Source organism: Hyla sarda, chromosome 4 (assembly GCF_029499605.1).
Source record: "Hyla sarda isolate aHylSar1 chromosome 4, aHylSar1.hap1, whole genome shotgun sequence".
In the NCBI taxonomy this organism is placed as follows: Eukaryota; Metazoa; Chordata; class Amphibia; order Anura; family Hylidae; genus Hyla; species Hyla sarda.
In genome coordinates, this window is record NC_079192.1 from 406,502,692 (window position 1) to 406,520,432 (window position 17,741).

A 17,741-nucleotide genomic window follows, 5' to 3' on the forward strand; every position below is an offset into this window, starting at 1 on the left:
GGACCGTGTCGGTGGACCGGTTCTAAGTTGCTACTGGTTTTCACCAGAGCCCGCCGCAAAGCGGGATGGTCTTGCTGCGGCGGTAGCAACCAGGTCGTATCCACCGGCAACGGCTCAACCTCGCTGACTGCTGAGAAGGCGTGGGACAGAAGGACTAGGCAGAGGCAAGGTCAGACGTAGCAGAAGGTCGGGGCAGGCGGCAAGGTTCGTAGTCAATGTGGATAGCAGGAGATCTGGAACACAGGCTTTGGACAACACTAAACGCTTTCACTGGCACAAGGCAACAAGATCCGGCAGGGAAGTGCAGGGGAAGTGAGGTAATATAGCCAGGGAGCAGGTGGAAGCTAATTAGGCAGATTGGGCCAGGCACCAATCATTGGTGCATTGGCCCTTTAAATCTTAGAGAGCTGTCGCGCGCGCGCGCCCTAAGGAGCGGAGCCGCGTCCGCCAGGACATGACAGCCGGGGGCCGGGACAGGTGAGTGACTTGGGATGCGATTCGCGAGCGGGCGCGTCCCGCTATGCGAATCGCATCCCCGCCGGCAGCGGGTCTGACCGGGGCGCTGCAGAGAGAGAAACGCCGCGAGCGTTCCGGGGAGGAGCAGGGACCCGGAGCGCTAGGCGTAACAATATATATATATATATATATTATAATTGGTATAAAATGTCTTATCTTACTTCTGCTTGGCCTTTTGCTCATGTTTACCGACCTAACAGATGGAATCCGCCTTTCTCCCAGTGAAGCCTGACAATCACGATTGAACTTTGTTCAATTGCCGATATTAATGTTTCCAGAGAAATAGTAATGCCTACATTACCAGGATCTTTATCCAGGACAACGCCTGATAACACCGGACTATTATAATAATAATGCTAGTGTGACATCTGGGGGAAAAGTACAAAATTATAAATGCTTAACTAATCAAGAACGCTTAGAAGCAAACAAGTCATATAAACATGCGCATGACAAAACCACACACACATATACACACATACACACACATACATATACACATATACACACATACACACACATACACACACATACACACATATACACACATACACACACATATACACACATACATATACACATATACACACATACACACACACACACACATACACACACATACATATACACATATACACACATACACACACATACACACACATACACACACATACATATACACATATACACACATACACACACATATACACATATACACACATACACACACATACACACACATACATATACACATATACACACATACACACACATATACACATATACACACATACACACACATACACACATATACACACGTACACACACATACACACATATACACACATACACACATATACACACACATATACACATATACACACATACACACACATACACACGTACACACGTACACACACATACACACATATACACACATACACACACATACACACATATACACACACATACACACATATACACACATACACACATATACACACATACACACATATACACACATACACACACATATACACACATACACACACACACATATACACACATACACACATATACACACATACACACACATACACACATATACACACATACACACATATACACACATACATACACACATATACACACATACACACATACATACACACATATACACACATACACACACATACACACACATACACACATATACACACATACACACATATACACACATATACACACATACACACATACACACACACACATATACACACATACACACACATATACACACATACACACACACACACACACACACACACATACACACATATACACACATACACACACACACACATACACATAAAAACACGTCACTAACAATCATCAATAATGTAGTTGTAATTTATGTTGATTCTGAAGTCTATATAACCTGTGAAATATGTTGTAATAAACAGAGGAAGAATCGCCTAAACCTGAACAAACGTGTCCGCGTGTGTTATCCACTCCGATGCATCAACTCTAATAACCAATTAGGACGGGAACAGATCTCCACTAGGCCTCTGAAGGAGATCCACTCCACTACCTCCTATCATCCAGCCATCTACTCTTTATCCATTTGTATTCCATTATTTTGGTCCCCTCCAACAACTTTAACAATTTTTTCCAATGAATGTAAAATCATGAAGCAACTTGATGAAACCCTATCAGTCCGATTACGAGTCAATGGGCTTCGCCATTATGGAGCCTGAGCTAAATATGTACATGAACCAGGTAAGACCCCCGGGTCAGAGCGCGGCCCCTGTGACTGCACGTACACATCTAAACAATTGCCAACACTAGGGGATTTCTGATAAAATGAAGCTTAACTGTGGATTTGACCATCACAAAGAAAGGGCTATATTCTGTCTGACCTGCCAGTGACTCTCTGCCCTCCATCTGCCTGCGCTGCCCGGCTCTCAGACCAAACATGATTAAAGGGGTACTCCAACATTTTACAACTTATGTAACCTTTCTGCCAGAACCAGGTCAAATCCTGACAGCAGCTTTCCCCTAAAGTCAGTACTTCACTTCCGAGCCTTAGAGCTTGACTGGAAATGTATGTCAAGCCAGAAATCTCTCCAGATGTAAAGAATGTGTGGACAGCAGATTCCAAGAAAGAAGCGGCACTCCAAGAAAGAAGCGGCAAAAAATGGTGTCTTTTATTCACCCATCAGATACAATGCAACGTTTCAGCCTCTCCATGAGGCCTTTCTGAAGCCTCACAGCCGTCACGCCCCTCCCATAGACTTGCATTGAGGGGGTGGGGCGTGACGTCATGAAGAGGGCGGGGCTATGACATCACGAGCTATCGGCGCCAGCGTTCGGAACAGTTTGTTTCAAACACTGAGCAGCGGAGTACCCCTTTAACTCCCCCACACATCTTTATGATGCTCTTCTCAAGGGGAAAAAAGTGTAAAGCAAAAAGTGTCAGGCAGCGTTCACACAACAGAAATTTCGCATGATTTTTCTGCTCGGGATTCTGCATAAATTTATTGTCCATTCACTGTAATGGCATTCCACAAGGTTATTCAAACAGCAGAATTTCTGCTGCGGAATGTTTGATGCGGAAATCCCGCTTTCCGCACTCCTGGTCTTATATTTTTCCGGACTTCGGAGGTCAATAGGGATTTAATTTCTGCGATAAATAGGGAATTGGTGCTGAATTTGTGCAGAGTTTAACTTCAGCTTTAAAAAAAAGGCCCCCTGCGGAATCATTCAGAAATTCCGCATCAATTCTGCATCAATTCCGCATCAATTGCGCAAATGCTGGACTGATGTGGAGTTGAAGCCAAAATGAATGAGGCCAGGTTCACAAGGCAGAATTTTTGCACTGAATTCTGCATGAAAATTCTGCATAAAAATTCTACATGAATTGAGATTATATATATTAGGGATCGACCGATATCGTTTTTTTAGGGCCGATACTGATAATCAGTGGAGGTTAGGGCCGATAGCCGATAACTTATACCGATATTCCGGTATAAGTTATCGGCTATTTATCCCCCCTCGACACCGCTGCGGATCATTGATTTAAAGCGGGCGCTTTAAATCAATGCACTGCAGTGGCTTTTGCGGTGCCATGGACCGCCGCCGCCACCCGCTTCTCTCCCCCTACCTGTCGGGGTGGTCCGGGCCATCCATCCTTCCTGTAGTGTCCGGCGGCATTCCGGGTGGAGGGTGAACCGGTCCGGGCTGTCCTTCTTCTCCGGCGGTCATCTTCTCCACTCCGGGCAGGCTCCGGCCTAGTACGCTGCATAGACGCCGCTGCGCAGTGCCGCCCGTGCGCAGCGACGCACCTGACATCACGGCGTCTATGCAGCGTACTAGGCCGGAGCCTGCCCGGAGTGGAGAAGATGACCCCCGGAGAAGGAGGACAGCCCGGACCGGTGCACCCTCCACCCGGAATGCCGCCGGACACTACAGGAAGGAAGGATGGATGGCCCGGACCACCCCCATTACGGGTAAGTTTAATTTTTTTTATTGACTCGGAGGGTGGGGGAGGGGCCCGACCGGTATAGCGGTATGGGCAAAAATCCATACTGGTATACCGCCCAGCACTACGGTGGGGGGTGCGATGCGGCGGGTCGGGGGGGGGGGGCATTTGCAGTGCGGTGGGAGCGGTGCGGGGGGCGGGGCATTATCGGCTTATCGGCAAGGTAATTGCCGATACCGATAATGCCCAAAATCGTGATTATCGGCCGATAATATTGGCCATACCGATAATCGGTCGATCCCTAATATATATATATATATATATATATATATACAGTATATATATGTATATATATATATATATATATATATATATATATATATGTATATGTATATATATATATATATATATATATATATATATATATATAAATTCATATACACTTCAATAGAATTCCTGCAGCAGAAATTCGATGTGTGAGTGGGACAGCAGAATCCTATTGAAGTTTATTGGCTATTCATTCATGCAGAATTTTCATACAGAATTCCCTGCAGAATTCAGTGCAGAAATTCTGCCGTGTGAATGCTGCCTAAGGCTATGTTCCCACACCAGAAAATCTGCATGGAATTCTGCATGAAAATTCTGCATGAAAATTAATAGACAATACACTTCAAAGGGATTCTGCTGTCCCATTCACACAGCAGAATTTTTGCAGCAGGAATCCCGTTGAAGTGTATTGGATATAAATTTGTGCAGAAATTCTGCCGTGTGAACATATCCTAAAACAAAATACATCTAGCTATAAATTAAAAGGGGTATTCAAGGACTTTATTTTTTATTTGACTATGCTACAGGGGCTGTAAAGTTAGTGTAGTTCATAATATAGTGTCTGTACCTGTGTGTGATGATTTTCCCACAATTATTTTTAACCGCATACAAAATGACTGTTGTCTCAGATTTTTCCCAGGTTGCAATGCGGCCGAGACCTGACATCACTAGTCAGCTGATGACAGGGAGCCGGTCTGCTTCAATGGGTGGAGCAATCGCTTGGTGGGAGAGAGATAAATCTGCAACTAATGCAACAGCTGTAGGCACCCTGATTGAAAACCACAGGTCTTTTGAATGGATGCAGCTCATTTATATTTCAATGGGTGGGGTGGCTGATGTGTGGGAGGGAGGAAAATGGAATTGTGGGATTTGTAGTCAAAAAAAGAAAAGTAAAACAGGAAATACCAGTTCACAAAAAGCTAGCCACAGTATTATGGTAATCTCACAACATAGCCATTTAGCCCCAAGACGAGCGCAGATCCTTCCTAAGCATGTCCATTACTGTCTGCCAGGTACGTACTAAAATCACCTTATGCTGGATAATGATCTTACAATCAATCAGTGGGGGGACTACTTTAACACCAGCAAAAAACGTATTAGCCAGAACCATGTGACGTGATGACCATTCATTAGTGTCTCTTCACCCTCCCTGGTGTCACAAGAAGGAGCCACCATGAATTGGTCAAGACTTGAGTATGGCACAGTTGGGTGAAGTGCCGGCTGCTATCTGTAGCTGGCAGCTTCGGTCCATTCCGCTTCAATAAACAAGGCTTTTAGAACCGCCACATGGACAAGGCCGCTGCTCCCTGGTTTACTTTATAAAAAGTACAACTAATCCTGCAAAAAAAAGCGCCCCCTATACTACTCTGTCAGTGAAAAAATAAAATTGTGAAAGTCAATGTAAGCGATAAAACTAAATTCAGGAGGGCATTAAAGGGGTACTCCAGGGGAAATATTTTTTTTTTTTTTTTAAATCAACTGGTGCCAGAAAGTTAGACAGATTTGTAAATTACTTCTATAAAAAAAAAAAATCTTAATCCTTCCAGTACTTATTAGCTGCTGAATACTTTTCTTTTTGGCACACAGTGCTCTCTGTTGACATCACGAGCACAGTGCTCTCTGCTGACATCTCTGTCCATTTTAGGAACTGTCCAGAGCAGCATATGTTTGCTATGGGGATTTTACTCCTACTCTGGACAGTTCTTAAAATGGACAGAGATGTCAGCAGAGAGCACTGTGCTCATGATGTCAGCAGAGAGCACTGTGTGCCAAAAAGAAAAGTATTCAGCAGCTAATAAGTACTGGAAGGATTAAGATTTTTTTAATAGAAGTAATTTACAAATCTGTCTAACTTTCTGGCACCAGTTGATTTAAAAAAAATAAAAAATTATTTCCACCGGAGTACCCCTTTATAGGGCACATGCAGTATTATAATTCTTCCAAAACAGCGCCACATCTGTCCTCAGGTTGTGTGTGGTATTGCTGCTAAGTTCCACTGAAGTAAATGGAGCCAAGTTGTAATACTGTAATACCACAAACAGCATGAGGACAGGTGTGGAGCTGTTTTTGGAAGAAATTGTCTCTGTTTTTCTATTTCTGAATAATCCCTTTACAGTCCCTATACAAAATGCATGATCAGCATTATAGATATATGTGATTCTTCCTTTCTCCTCTCATTCCTTAGAAGGAAAGTCAGCAGGACGTGTCTGCTGCCGGTCCTGTCACTTAGTTATAATTTACTGACCATGATGGAATTTCCTTCGCTTGTACCTCCCAACCCCCACTACTTTCTCCAAATTACTGACAAAGTCTCACATGAATGGCTCCACTTTCTCCTCGGTCTCACTAGTCCGCTGCTGGCTCCACTTTCTCCTCGGTCTCACTAGTCCGTTGCTGGCTCCACTTTCTCCTCGGTCTCACTAGTCCGCTGCTGGCTCCACTTTCTCCTCGGTCTCACTAGTCCGCTGCTGGCTCCACTTTCTCCTCGGTCTCACTAGTCCGTTGCTGGCTCCACTTTCTCCTCGGTCTCACTAGTCCGTTGCTGGCTCCACATTCTCCTCGGTCTCAATAGTCCGCTGCTGGCTCCACTTTCTCCTCGGTCTCACTAGTCCGCTGCTGGCTCCGTTTTCTCTTCGGTCTCACTAGTCCGCTGCTGGCTCCACTTTCTCCTCGGTCTCACTAGTCCGCTGCTGGCTCCGTTTTCTCCTCGGTCTCACTAGTCCGCTGCTGGCTCCACTTTCTCCTCGGTCTTACTAGTCCGCTGCTGGCTCCACTTTCTCCTCGGTCTCACTAGTCTGCTGCTGGCTCCACTTTCTCCTCGGTCTCACTAGTCCGCTGCTGGCTCCACTTTCTCCTCGGTCTCACTAGTCCGCTGCTGGCTCCACTTTCTCCTCGGTCTCACTAGTCCGCTGCTGGCTCCACTTTTTCCTCGGTCTTACTAGTCCGCTGCTGGCTCCACTTTCTCCTCGGTCTCACTAGTCCGCTGCTGGCTCCACTTTCTCCTCGGTCTCACTAGTCCGCTGCTGGCTCCACTTTCTCCTCGGTCTCACTAGTCCGCTGCTGGCTCCACTTTCTCCTCGGTCTCACTAGTCCGCTGCTGGCTCCACTTTCTCCTCGGTCTCACTAGTCCGCTGCTGGCTCCACTTTCTCCTCGGTCTCACTAGTCCGCTGCCTTAGGGTATGTTCACATTGAGGAATTGGCAGGTATATAGAAAAAACGTAGCACTCACCTAGTGACTCTGTTTCGTGGCAATTACCGCTTAATCCCGCCTAGCGGCATGATCAAATGGTAATTGCCGCGAAACTGAGCCGTCACTCCCCATGTTCTTCCTGAGCTAGTTTGTTTTGTCCTCACTGTCCTGATGTCCTACACCACAGAATGAAATAAAGCCTCCATTTTTGCACCAGTCACTAGGTGAGTGCTACGTTTTCTCTATATACCTGCCTACGTTTATTCTATATAACTGGCTACATTTTTTCCATATACCTGCCTGTACGTAGCTACGTTTTTTCTATATACCTCCCTACGCTTTTTCTATATACCTGCCTGTACGGAGCTACGTTTTTTTCTATATACCTGCCTACGTTTTTTCTATATACCTGCCTGTACGGAGCTAAGTTTTTTCTATATACCTGCCTACGTTTTTTCTATATACCTGCCTGTACGGAGCTAAGTTTTTTCTATATACCTGCCTACGCTTTTTCTATATACCTGCCTGTACGGAGCTAAGTTTTTTCTATATACCTGCCTACGTTTATTCTATATACCTGCCTACGCTTTTTCTATATACCTGCCTGTACGGAGCTAAGTTTTTTCTATATACCTGCCTACGTTTATTCTATATACCTGCCTGTACGGAGCTATATTTTTTCTATATACCTGCCTGTACGGAGCTACGTTTTTCTATATACCTGCCTACGTTTTTTTCCATATACCGGCCTGTACGGAGCTACGTTTTTTCTATATACCTGCCTACATTTTTTCTATATACCAGCCTATTTTTTTCTATATACCTGCCTGTACGGAGCTACGTTTTTTCTATATACCAACCTACGTTTTTTTCTATATACCTACCTACGTTTTTTCTATATACCTGCCTACGTTTTTTTCTATATACCTACCTACGTTTTTTCTATATACCTGCCTACGTTTTTTTCTATATACCCGCCTGTACGGAGCTACGTTTTTTCTATATACCTGCCTGTACGGAGCTACATTTTTTCTATATACCTGCCTGTACGGAGCTACGTTTTTTCTATATACCTGCCTGTACGGAGCTACATTTTTTCTATAAACCTGCCTACGTTTTTCCATATACCTGCCTACGTTTTTCCATATACCTGCCTACGTTTTTTCTATATACCTGTCTACGTTTTTTCTATATACCTGCCTGTACGGAGCTACGTTTTTTCTATATACCTGCCTGCACGGAGCTACGTTTTTTCTATATACCTGCCTGTACGGAGCTACGTTTTTTCTATATACCTGCCTGTACGGAGCTACATTTTTTCTATAAACCTGCCTACGTTTTTCCATATACCTGCCTACGTTTTTCCATATACCTGCCTACGTTTTTTCTATATACCTGTCTACGTTTTTCCATATACCTGCCTACGTTTTTCCATATACCTGCCTACGTTTTTCCATATACCTGCCTACGTTTTTTCTATATACCTGTCTACGTTTTTTCTATATACCTGCCTGCACGGAGCTACGTTTTTTCTATATACCTGCCTGTACGGAGCTACGTTTTTTCTATATACCTGCCTGTACAGTTGCGGTTTCTATATTGAGTTGAGTGGCTTAGCCTGCTGTATCCAGTTATACCCGCACGACACCTCCTTGGTGCCCAGACAGTCTGCCTCTTTCTGCACATTGAGGAATTGGCACGGAATTAGTTTGGTCAGGAAATTTACCAAATCTGCCCTCTTCTGCTTGACGCAGAATTTTGTGCAGAATTGGCATGGAATTGGTGCGGACGCTTGAATGGGAAATCAGGAAGAGGATTAGGAAATGCTGGGGAGGAAGTTCAGCTAATTTTGGCAGGAAAATTCCATGTGTATTTAGCTTTAAACTCAAGAAAAATAAAGTCCCATTGACCTCAATGGGCTTCTACCCATGGATTCCACCAGAAGAATTAAAGGGGTACTCCGGTGGAAAACTTTTTTTTTTTCATCAACTGGTGCCAGAAAGTTAAACAGATCTGTAAATTAATTCTATTAAAAAATCTTAATCCTTCCAGTACTTATTAGCTGCCGAATACTACAGAGGAAATTATTTTCTTTTTGGAACACAGAGCTCTCTGCTGACATCACGAGCAGTAGGAGAAAATCCCCATAGAAAACATATGCTGCTCTGGACAGTTCCTAAAATGGACAGAGATGTCAGCAGAGAGCACTGTGGTCATGATGTCAGCAGAGAGCACTGTGTTCAAAAAAGAAAAAAATTCTAATGTAGTATTCAGCAGCTAATAAGTACTGGAAGGATTAAGATTTTTTAATAGAATTAATTTACAATTCTGGCACCAGTTGATTAAAAAAAAAAAACGTTTTCCACCGGAGTACCCCTTTAACATGCTCAATCTTCTGGTAGAAATTGATTCCACTTTGGAATTTCATCCGTGGAAATTCCTCTGTGTGAACAGAGCGGAGAAAAGACCATTAAAGTCAATGGAACTTTCATTCAAGGTGGAATTAAAGCAAAATACTGACGTAGAATTACGTAAGAAAATTTCTTGTCAATTCCTCAGTGTGAACATACCCTTCAATTCTGCTCTGTCCTTTAAACCATAGATCCAGGCTTTTGCTACCTCCATCTTAAAGGGGTACTCCACTGGAAAACATTTTTATTTAAATCAACTGGTGCCAGAAAGTTATACAGATTTGTAAATTACTTCTATTTAAAAATCTTAATCCTTCCAGTACTTATCAGCTGCTGTATGCTCCACAGGAAGTTCTTTTCTTTTTAAATTTATTTTCTGTCTGACCACAGTGCTCTCTGGACACCTCCGTCCATGTCAGGAACTGTCCAGAGCAGGAGAGGTTTGCTATGGGGGATTTGCTTCTACTTTAGACCGTTCTAAAAATGAACAGAGGTGTCAGCAGAGAGCACTGTGGTCAGACATAAAGGAAATTCAAAAAGAATAAAACTTCCTCTGTAGTATACAGTAGCTGATAAGTACTGGAAGGATTAAGATTTTTAAATCAAAGTAATTTACAAATCTGTTTTAACTTTCTGGCACCAGTTGATAAAAAAAAAAATGTTTTCCAGTGGAGTACCCCTTTAAACACATTTCTCAAATCCACCCTTTTCTCAACTTTATCTGCTAGTGCGTGTCCTCATCATCTTCTACATGGACTACTGCAACAACCTCCTTTGTTCCACCTGAGGGTATCTTCACACTAAGGAATTTCCAAGCGGAATCCGATGGAAGAATTCTGCTCTGAAGTTCTGTTGCAGCAGAGTCCCATTGCTTTCACTCTGCTGCACTGTGCACACGGCGGAACTGTTTCTGCCACGGAAATCCCGATTCCTCCGCCGAAGGAAATGATGTCAGTTCTTTCGTCAGAATACGCTTTGGAAATGCATTGTCGCCTATGGAGATGGCGCATTCCCGAGTGGTCATGTTGCTGGCAGAACCTGCAAATTTGCGGAAAGTCCACCCTTGTTTTCTAAGTGGACATTCTGCTAATTTTCCGCTGTGTGAATGAGGCCTCACACTCTTGTTCCCCTCCAATCCATCCTCAACTCTGCTTCCGGACTAACCCACCTCTCCCCTAGCTCCTCCTCTTCCTCTCCCCCTTGCTGAACCCTTCCCTGGCTACCCGGGGCCCGGGAATTCAGTTTACACTGTTATTTATGACTTAAAGGGGACAGTGTTCAGAACAAAATGTTCCGAACGCTGTTTTTGCTCTGCGGGGGTCGACTATGCCCCTGGTGATGTCATGGCCACACCCCTCAATGCAAGTCTATGGGAGGGGGCGTGACGAATGTCACGCCCCCTCCCATTGACTTGCATTGAGGGGGAGTGGCGTCACGAGACGACATCGCAAGGTACGTTGTTGACCCCCGCATTACAAAAACAGCGTTGGGAACATTTAGTTCTGAACACTGGCCAATGGAGTACCCCTTTTAAAAGGCTGTAGTCAACCTGTCCTCTGTATACAGCTCTGACCTGATCTCCACCCCTCTCACCCCTTGTCCGCTCCTCACACAACTGTCTACAAGGTTCCTCTTGAGCGCAACCCAAACTCTGGAACTCCCTACCCAGATAAATCCCCCTCTCACCCACCATCACAGCCTTCAAAATCAACTTGACAACCCAGAACAGCCCATAGCAGATTGGACCGCATCTTCAACGTGGCAGGTTCCCTTTAGTCATAACCGAGAAATACAATTAGATAAAATAGAGAAAACCGGGGTAGTTGTGGGCACTGGTGGCAGTCTGGGATTGACTGGTGATCGGCATGTTGGGGAATATTGATGGTAGGCACTTTGGGGGGCAAAGCGGTTACGGGACTTAGGGGCATCTGCGGCATGCACTTTGGGGATATCTTTGGCTGCCACTCTGGGGAGGACCTTTGGTTGGCTGTGAGGCTACACTTTGGGGATATCTTTGGCTGCCACTCTGGGGAGGACCTTTGGTTGGCTGTGAGGCTACACTTTGGGGATATCTTTGGCTGCCACTCTGGGGAGGACCTTTGGTTGGCTGTGAGGCTGCACTTTGGGGATATCTCTGGCTGCCACTCTGGGGAGGACCTTTGGTTGGCAGTCTGTGAGGCTGCCATTCATGGCTGGTACTCTGTGGTGAAGCTGTGGCTGGCATTCTACAAGGTATCTGTCTGAAGCTGACCTGCTAGGGTTTTTTTCTTATTTTTTGGCAGGGGGGGCATCTGTTGTTTGCACCATAGAAGGCATTTGAACCTCATAGTCTTGGGGGAATATGTGGCTTGGATTCTGTAGGGCACCTAGGCTGGCACACTGTGTGTTATCTGTGGCTGGCATTCTGCAGAATTTTTGGCTGCTACAGCTGTGGTTGGCATTCTAGAAGGTATATGCCTGTAATGTGAAATGTGGTTGCTTTTTTGTTTGTTTTTTGGAAGGGGTGGGGGGTGGGGTGAGGCATCTGTTGTTGGCATTCTAGTAGGCATGTGAACCTGGTTGTCTTGGGGGAATATGTGTCTGGCATTTTGGGTTGGACTGGGCAGACTGGGGGGGCATCCATGGCTGGTACTCTGTAGGATTTACGTTCTCTCGTTGATATCTGTGACTGTTATTTTGGTGATGCTCCTGTGGTTGGCATTCAAGAGGGCTTCTGTTGTCAGTAATCTAGAGGGCATCTAAAGATGGCATTCTGGGACATATGTGGCTGGCATTCTAGAAGGTATCTGCCTGTAATGTGAAATGTGGTTGTTGTTTATGTTTATTTTATCTTTTTTGGAGGGGGGGGGGTGAGGCATCTGTTGTTGGCATTCTAGTAGGCATTTGAACCTGGTAGTCTTGGGGGAATATGTGTCTGGCATGGATATGTAGCTGGGCAGACTGGGGGGGCATCCATGGCTGGTACTCACAGAACAAACTGTTCCAAATGCTGGGAGCCGGGAGCTTGTGACGTCATAGCCCCCCCCCCCCCATGATGTCACGCCCCCTCAATGAAGTCTATGGGCGGGGGCGTGACTGCTGTCACGCCCCCTCCCATAGACTTGCATTGAGGGGGCAGGGGGGGACGTCATGAGGGGGCGGGGCTATGACGTCACAAGCTCCCGGCTCCAGTATTGGGAACAGTTTGTTCGAAACGCTGAGCAGCGGAGTACCCCTTTAAGAGAACCCCATGTGGTTTTGCAGATACATTTTGACAATATTGTGCAATAAGGACACGTCTTGCTCACCGGCCATTCAGGACCATCAGATACTGGACTAATGGAGCGTTTGGTTTCAATGCCGCAATTACAGGAACATCTTATCTTCTCCTAAACTCAGTTATGGCTGCAGAGACATTCAGGACTCTTCGTATTGATTTTCATTGCATTAGGACGGAATGAGTTAATGTGTCAGGTCATAGTCTGGTGCCAGCGTTCAGGATATCTGACATTATCTGCTATATGGTGGGTACTTATAATAAGTGTCCCGGGCCAGGATCAGCCCTGACATGTGGGGAGAAGAGGCAGAACTAGGGATCCGGAGCAAGAGGAATTGTGCATATTAGGCTATGTTCCTACAGGTGGAAACACTGTAACAAATCTTCAGCCTTGTAAGCGGACTAGATCAGTTTGGGGTTTTTTTTGTTTCTAGATGTAAATGAACTTATATGTAAATAAATTCAGTGGTCTAGGGTCTAAATTTATCAAAAGGTCTGAATTTACTTAGGGTTTCAATTTATCTAAAGGTTCTGGTCTAGACACTGAATGTACTTTTTTTTTTAGGTATCTAGGGTCTGAATTTATCTAGAGGTCTCGTCTGGGCACTAAATTTACTTAGGGTCTGGGGTATAAATTTATTTAGGGGTCTGAATATATTTATAGGTCTGGGGTCTGAATCTATTTAGGTATCTAGGGTCTGAATTCATCTAGAGGTCTGATCTGGGCACTACATTTATTTAGGGGTCTGAATTTATTTAGGGGTCTGGGGTCTGAATTTATTTAGGGGTCTAGGGTCTGAATTTATTTAGGGGTCTGAATTTATTTAGGGGTCTGAATTTATTTAGGGGTCTGAATTTATTTAGGGGTCTGGGGTCTGAATTTATTTAGGGGTCTAGGGTCTGAATTTATTTAGGGGTCTAGGGTCTGAATTTATTTAGGGGTCTAGGGTCTGAATTTATTTAGGGGTCTATGGTCTGAATTTATATAGGGGTCTATAGTCTGAACTTATTTAGGGGTCTAGGGTCTGAATTTATTTAGGGGTCTGGGGTCTGAATTTATTTAGGGGTCTACGGTCTGAATTTATTTAGGTATCTAGGGTCTGAACTCATCTAGAGGTCTGATCTGGGCACTACATTTATTTAGGGGTCTGAATTTATTTAGGGGTCTGGGGTCTGAATTTATTTAGGGGTCTAGGGTCTGAATTTATTTAGGGGTCTAGGGTCTGAATGTATTTAGGGGTCTAGGGTATGAATTTAATTAGGGGTCTAGGGTCTGAATTTATTTAGGGGTCTATGGTCTGAATTTATTTAGGGGTCTATGGTCTGAATTTATTTAGGGGTCTATGGTCTGAATTTATTTAGGGGTCTATGGTCTGAATTTATTTAGGGGTCTAGGGTCTGAATTTATTTAGGGGTCTAGGGTGTGAATTTATTTAGGGGTCTAGGATCCGAATTTATTTAGGGGTGGATCAGCATCAAGTGTGGAAGATCAGGGGACTGGAGGGGGGCCAAATGGAAGTTGTGGGGGACCAAGGCTAGGTAAGTATAGGGATTTTTTCCTATTCTTTTCTGGGCCCCAGCAGGATAAAAAATTTTGAAAAACACCAGATAACCCATTTATAGCTTTTGACTCACAGCAAGAAAATGAGACCCGGATGGATTAAAGCCTGCCTGCCCTAATATTAACATATTGATATGGTCCTTATTAAACAACTGTGGTTAACCTTACCTCCTTCAAGTCCTGGACAAGGACATTGAGTCGCTCGTTCTCTCCTTGAACATTGGTGATCATGGTTCGGCTCTGCCTCATGTCGTTCTGCATTTCCAGTATTCTACCCAAGTAATACTCTTCCTTGGACGCCGACTCCTGCAGTAAAGTCTCCTCACGGGTCTCGCCATCTTCTGCAACTTTGCGGTGGACGGTAAAGGATTGTCCAAAGGCCTAAAAACAAAAACATACATGACGTTTCTGAAATCTGTTCCTAAAGGGAAAATGACCTATTTTATTAAATCAATTTTTCTACATTTTAAAATAGTTCTGAAATCTTGCAGTTTTGTTTCTCAAGGCTATGTTCACGCATTGTAAAATGAAAACACAAAAAAACACTGTAAAATTGGTATAAAAAGCGGCTGTTTTTTCATCCTTTACGGACGATTTTTCATTTAGATTTTACAGTCATTATAAAAAGAATTAAGAATTATGGAGGCCACTGAGCTTTTGGGAACTTTCAGTGCAGCAGAGATGTTTTTGTGCCCTCCTCCAGATCTGTACCTCCACCCAATCCTGTCTCTGATCTCTACAGGCAGTTCTTTCCACCTCATGGCTTGGTTTTTGCTCTGATATGCATTGTCAGCTGTGTGACCTTTTATAGGCAGGGCCGGGTCTACCTGGAGTTTTGTATTACAAAGCCTATAGAGATGTAGGAAGCTCAGAGACATGTCATCATCAGAGAGCCCACTGGGAACTGTGTTAGGGTATGTTCAGACTACGTATTTACGCGAGCGGAGATTCCATCTTACAGCCGCCGACGAAATACTTCAGCGGTAGGACCGCGCTGCACTGTGCCGTCACCACTGACGGCTATGCAGTGCTCGCGGATTCCATGCAAAGAATGAACATAACTTCCTGGCACCAGTTGATTTAAAAACATTTTAATTCCTTTAAAGGGATTATCTAGGAAAAAACTTTTTTTTTATATATCAACTGGCTCCAGAAAGGTAAACAGATTTGTAAATTACTTCTATAAAAAAAATCTTAATCCTTACAGTACTTATGAGCTTCTGAAGTTAAGGTTGTTATTTTCTGTCTAAGTCATCTCTGATGACACCTGTCTCGGGAAACGCCCAGTTTACAAGCAAATCCCCATAGCAAATCTCTTCTAAGCTGGGCGTTTCCCGAGACAGGTGTCATCAGAGAACACTTAGACAGAAAAGAACAACTTTAACTTCAGAAGCTCATAAGTACTGAAAGGATTAAGATTTTTTAATAGAAGTAATTTACAAATCTGTTTAACTTTCTGGAGCCAGTTGATATATATAAATAAAAAAAAAAGTTTTTTCCTGGAGTACCCCTTTAAGCTACACAAATCCTCACAGCAACTACATTTTTGGGGGAAAAATTGCTTTATTTGTAGCTACGGGGCTCTCTGTTTTTAAAATGCAACTCACATAGGGGTACAAGGGTGGTGGTACACAGTAACAAATCAACTGTAGTGTACAGATCAGCTTTTTTTTTCATCAGATGAACTACTAGTCATCAATATGTTATTCTTTTTATCCAGTTATGTGTCCATTGGGTCAGTATGCCTCTGGTCACTGTGACTCTACAGGTCTGATCAATTGTTTACTTCTAGTTAAACATTAACCTGAAGAATAGAGATGAGCGAACTTACAGTAAATTCGATTCGTCACGAACTTCTCGGCTCGGCAGTTGATGACTTATCCTGCGTAAATTAGTTCGGCTTTCCGGTGCTCCGGTGGGCTGGAAAAGGTGGATACAGTCCTAGGAAAGAGTCTCCTAGGACTGTATCCACCTTTTCCAGCCCACGGGAGCACCTGAAAGCTGAACTAATTTATGCAGGAAAAGTCATCAACTGCCGAGCCGAGAAGTTCGTGACGAATCGAATTTACTGTAAGTTCGCTCATCTCTACTGAAGAATCCCAAAAAATCATCACATCACAGGGGTGTGGAAATTTTTATTAAAAAAACTACTTGTCCACGGGACTAAAATGGAGCAAAATCTACTTGTCCCTCATGACGATCCACTTGTCCGGGCCAATTTTCACTTTTACGTTCAAATTTTTTCCTCCTCGCCCTATGATGGCCATAACTACCTACTAGAGTGACCCCTCGACCTACGATGGCCCCGACATACAATAATTTCAACATGCGATGGCCTCTCAGAGGCAGCATCAACATACGATGCTTTTGGATGTCGGGGCCATCGCATAAACGGCTATCCGGCAGCGCAGACTGCTTCAGCTGCCACCGGATAGCCGTTTACGGTGCCCCGTGCCCTTTGCTGACGATCACTTACCTGTCCTCGGGGCTCCGGTGCGTCCTCTTCGGGATCCTCTGCATCGTCGTCGCTCTCCATCGTCGCCATAACGTCGCGCACACGCCGTCCCGTCATCCAATTGGAGCGGCGCGCGGAGCGACGTGATGGCGGCGACGGAGAGCACGGATGCCGGGGAAGAAGAGGCCTTACCGGAGCGTCGGAGACATGGCGACAGCGATGGAAGATGACATCCCGGGCAGCGGTGACGAGCGGTGACGGGTCCGGAGCGGTGACAGTCCAGAGACAGTCCGGAGCGGGGACAGGTGAGTACAACTTCCTCTAACAGTGGCCTACAACCTGGGGACCTCCAGATGTTGCAAAACTACAACACCCAGCATGCCCGGACAGCCAACGGCTGTCCGGGCATGCTGGGTGTTGTAGTTTTGCAACATCTGGAGGTCCGCAGGTTGTAGACCACTGTCCTATACTTTACATTGCACGGATCCCTCAACATGCGATGGAATCAACAAACGATGGTCCGTTTGGAACGGATTACCATCGTAT

At 44.6% G+C, this 17,741-nt stretch overlaps 1 protein-coding gene across 10 annotated transcripts in view; it reads right to left on the reverse strand.

Annotated features, from left to right (window-relative positions):
• Window positions 1-17,741, reverse strand: part of BICD1 (BICD cargo adaptor 1) — a 189,741-nt gene that overhangs the window by 94,830 nt on the left and 77,170 nt on the right. For all 10 annotated transcript variants that reach the window (XM_056517531.1, XM_056517530.1, XM_056517534.1 and 7 more), the window contains exon 2: window positions 14,909-15,121. In XM_056517531.1, the coding sequence (XP_056373506.1) occupies window positions 14,909-15,121 (213 nt within the window). The remainder of the gene's footprint in view (window positions 1-14,908; window positions 15,122-17,741) is intronic.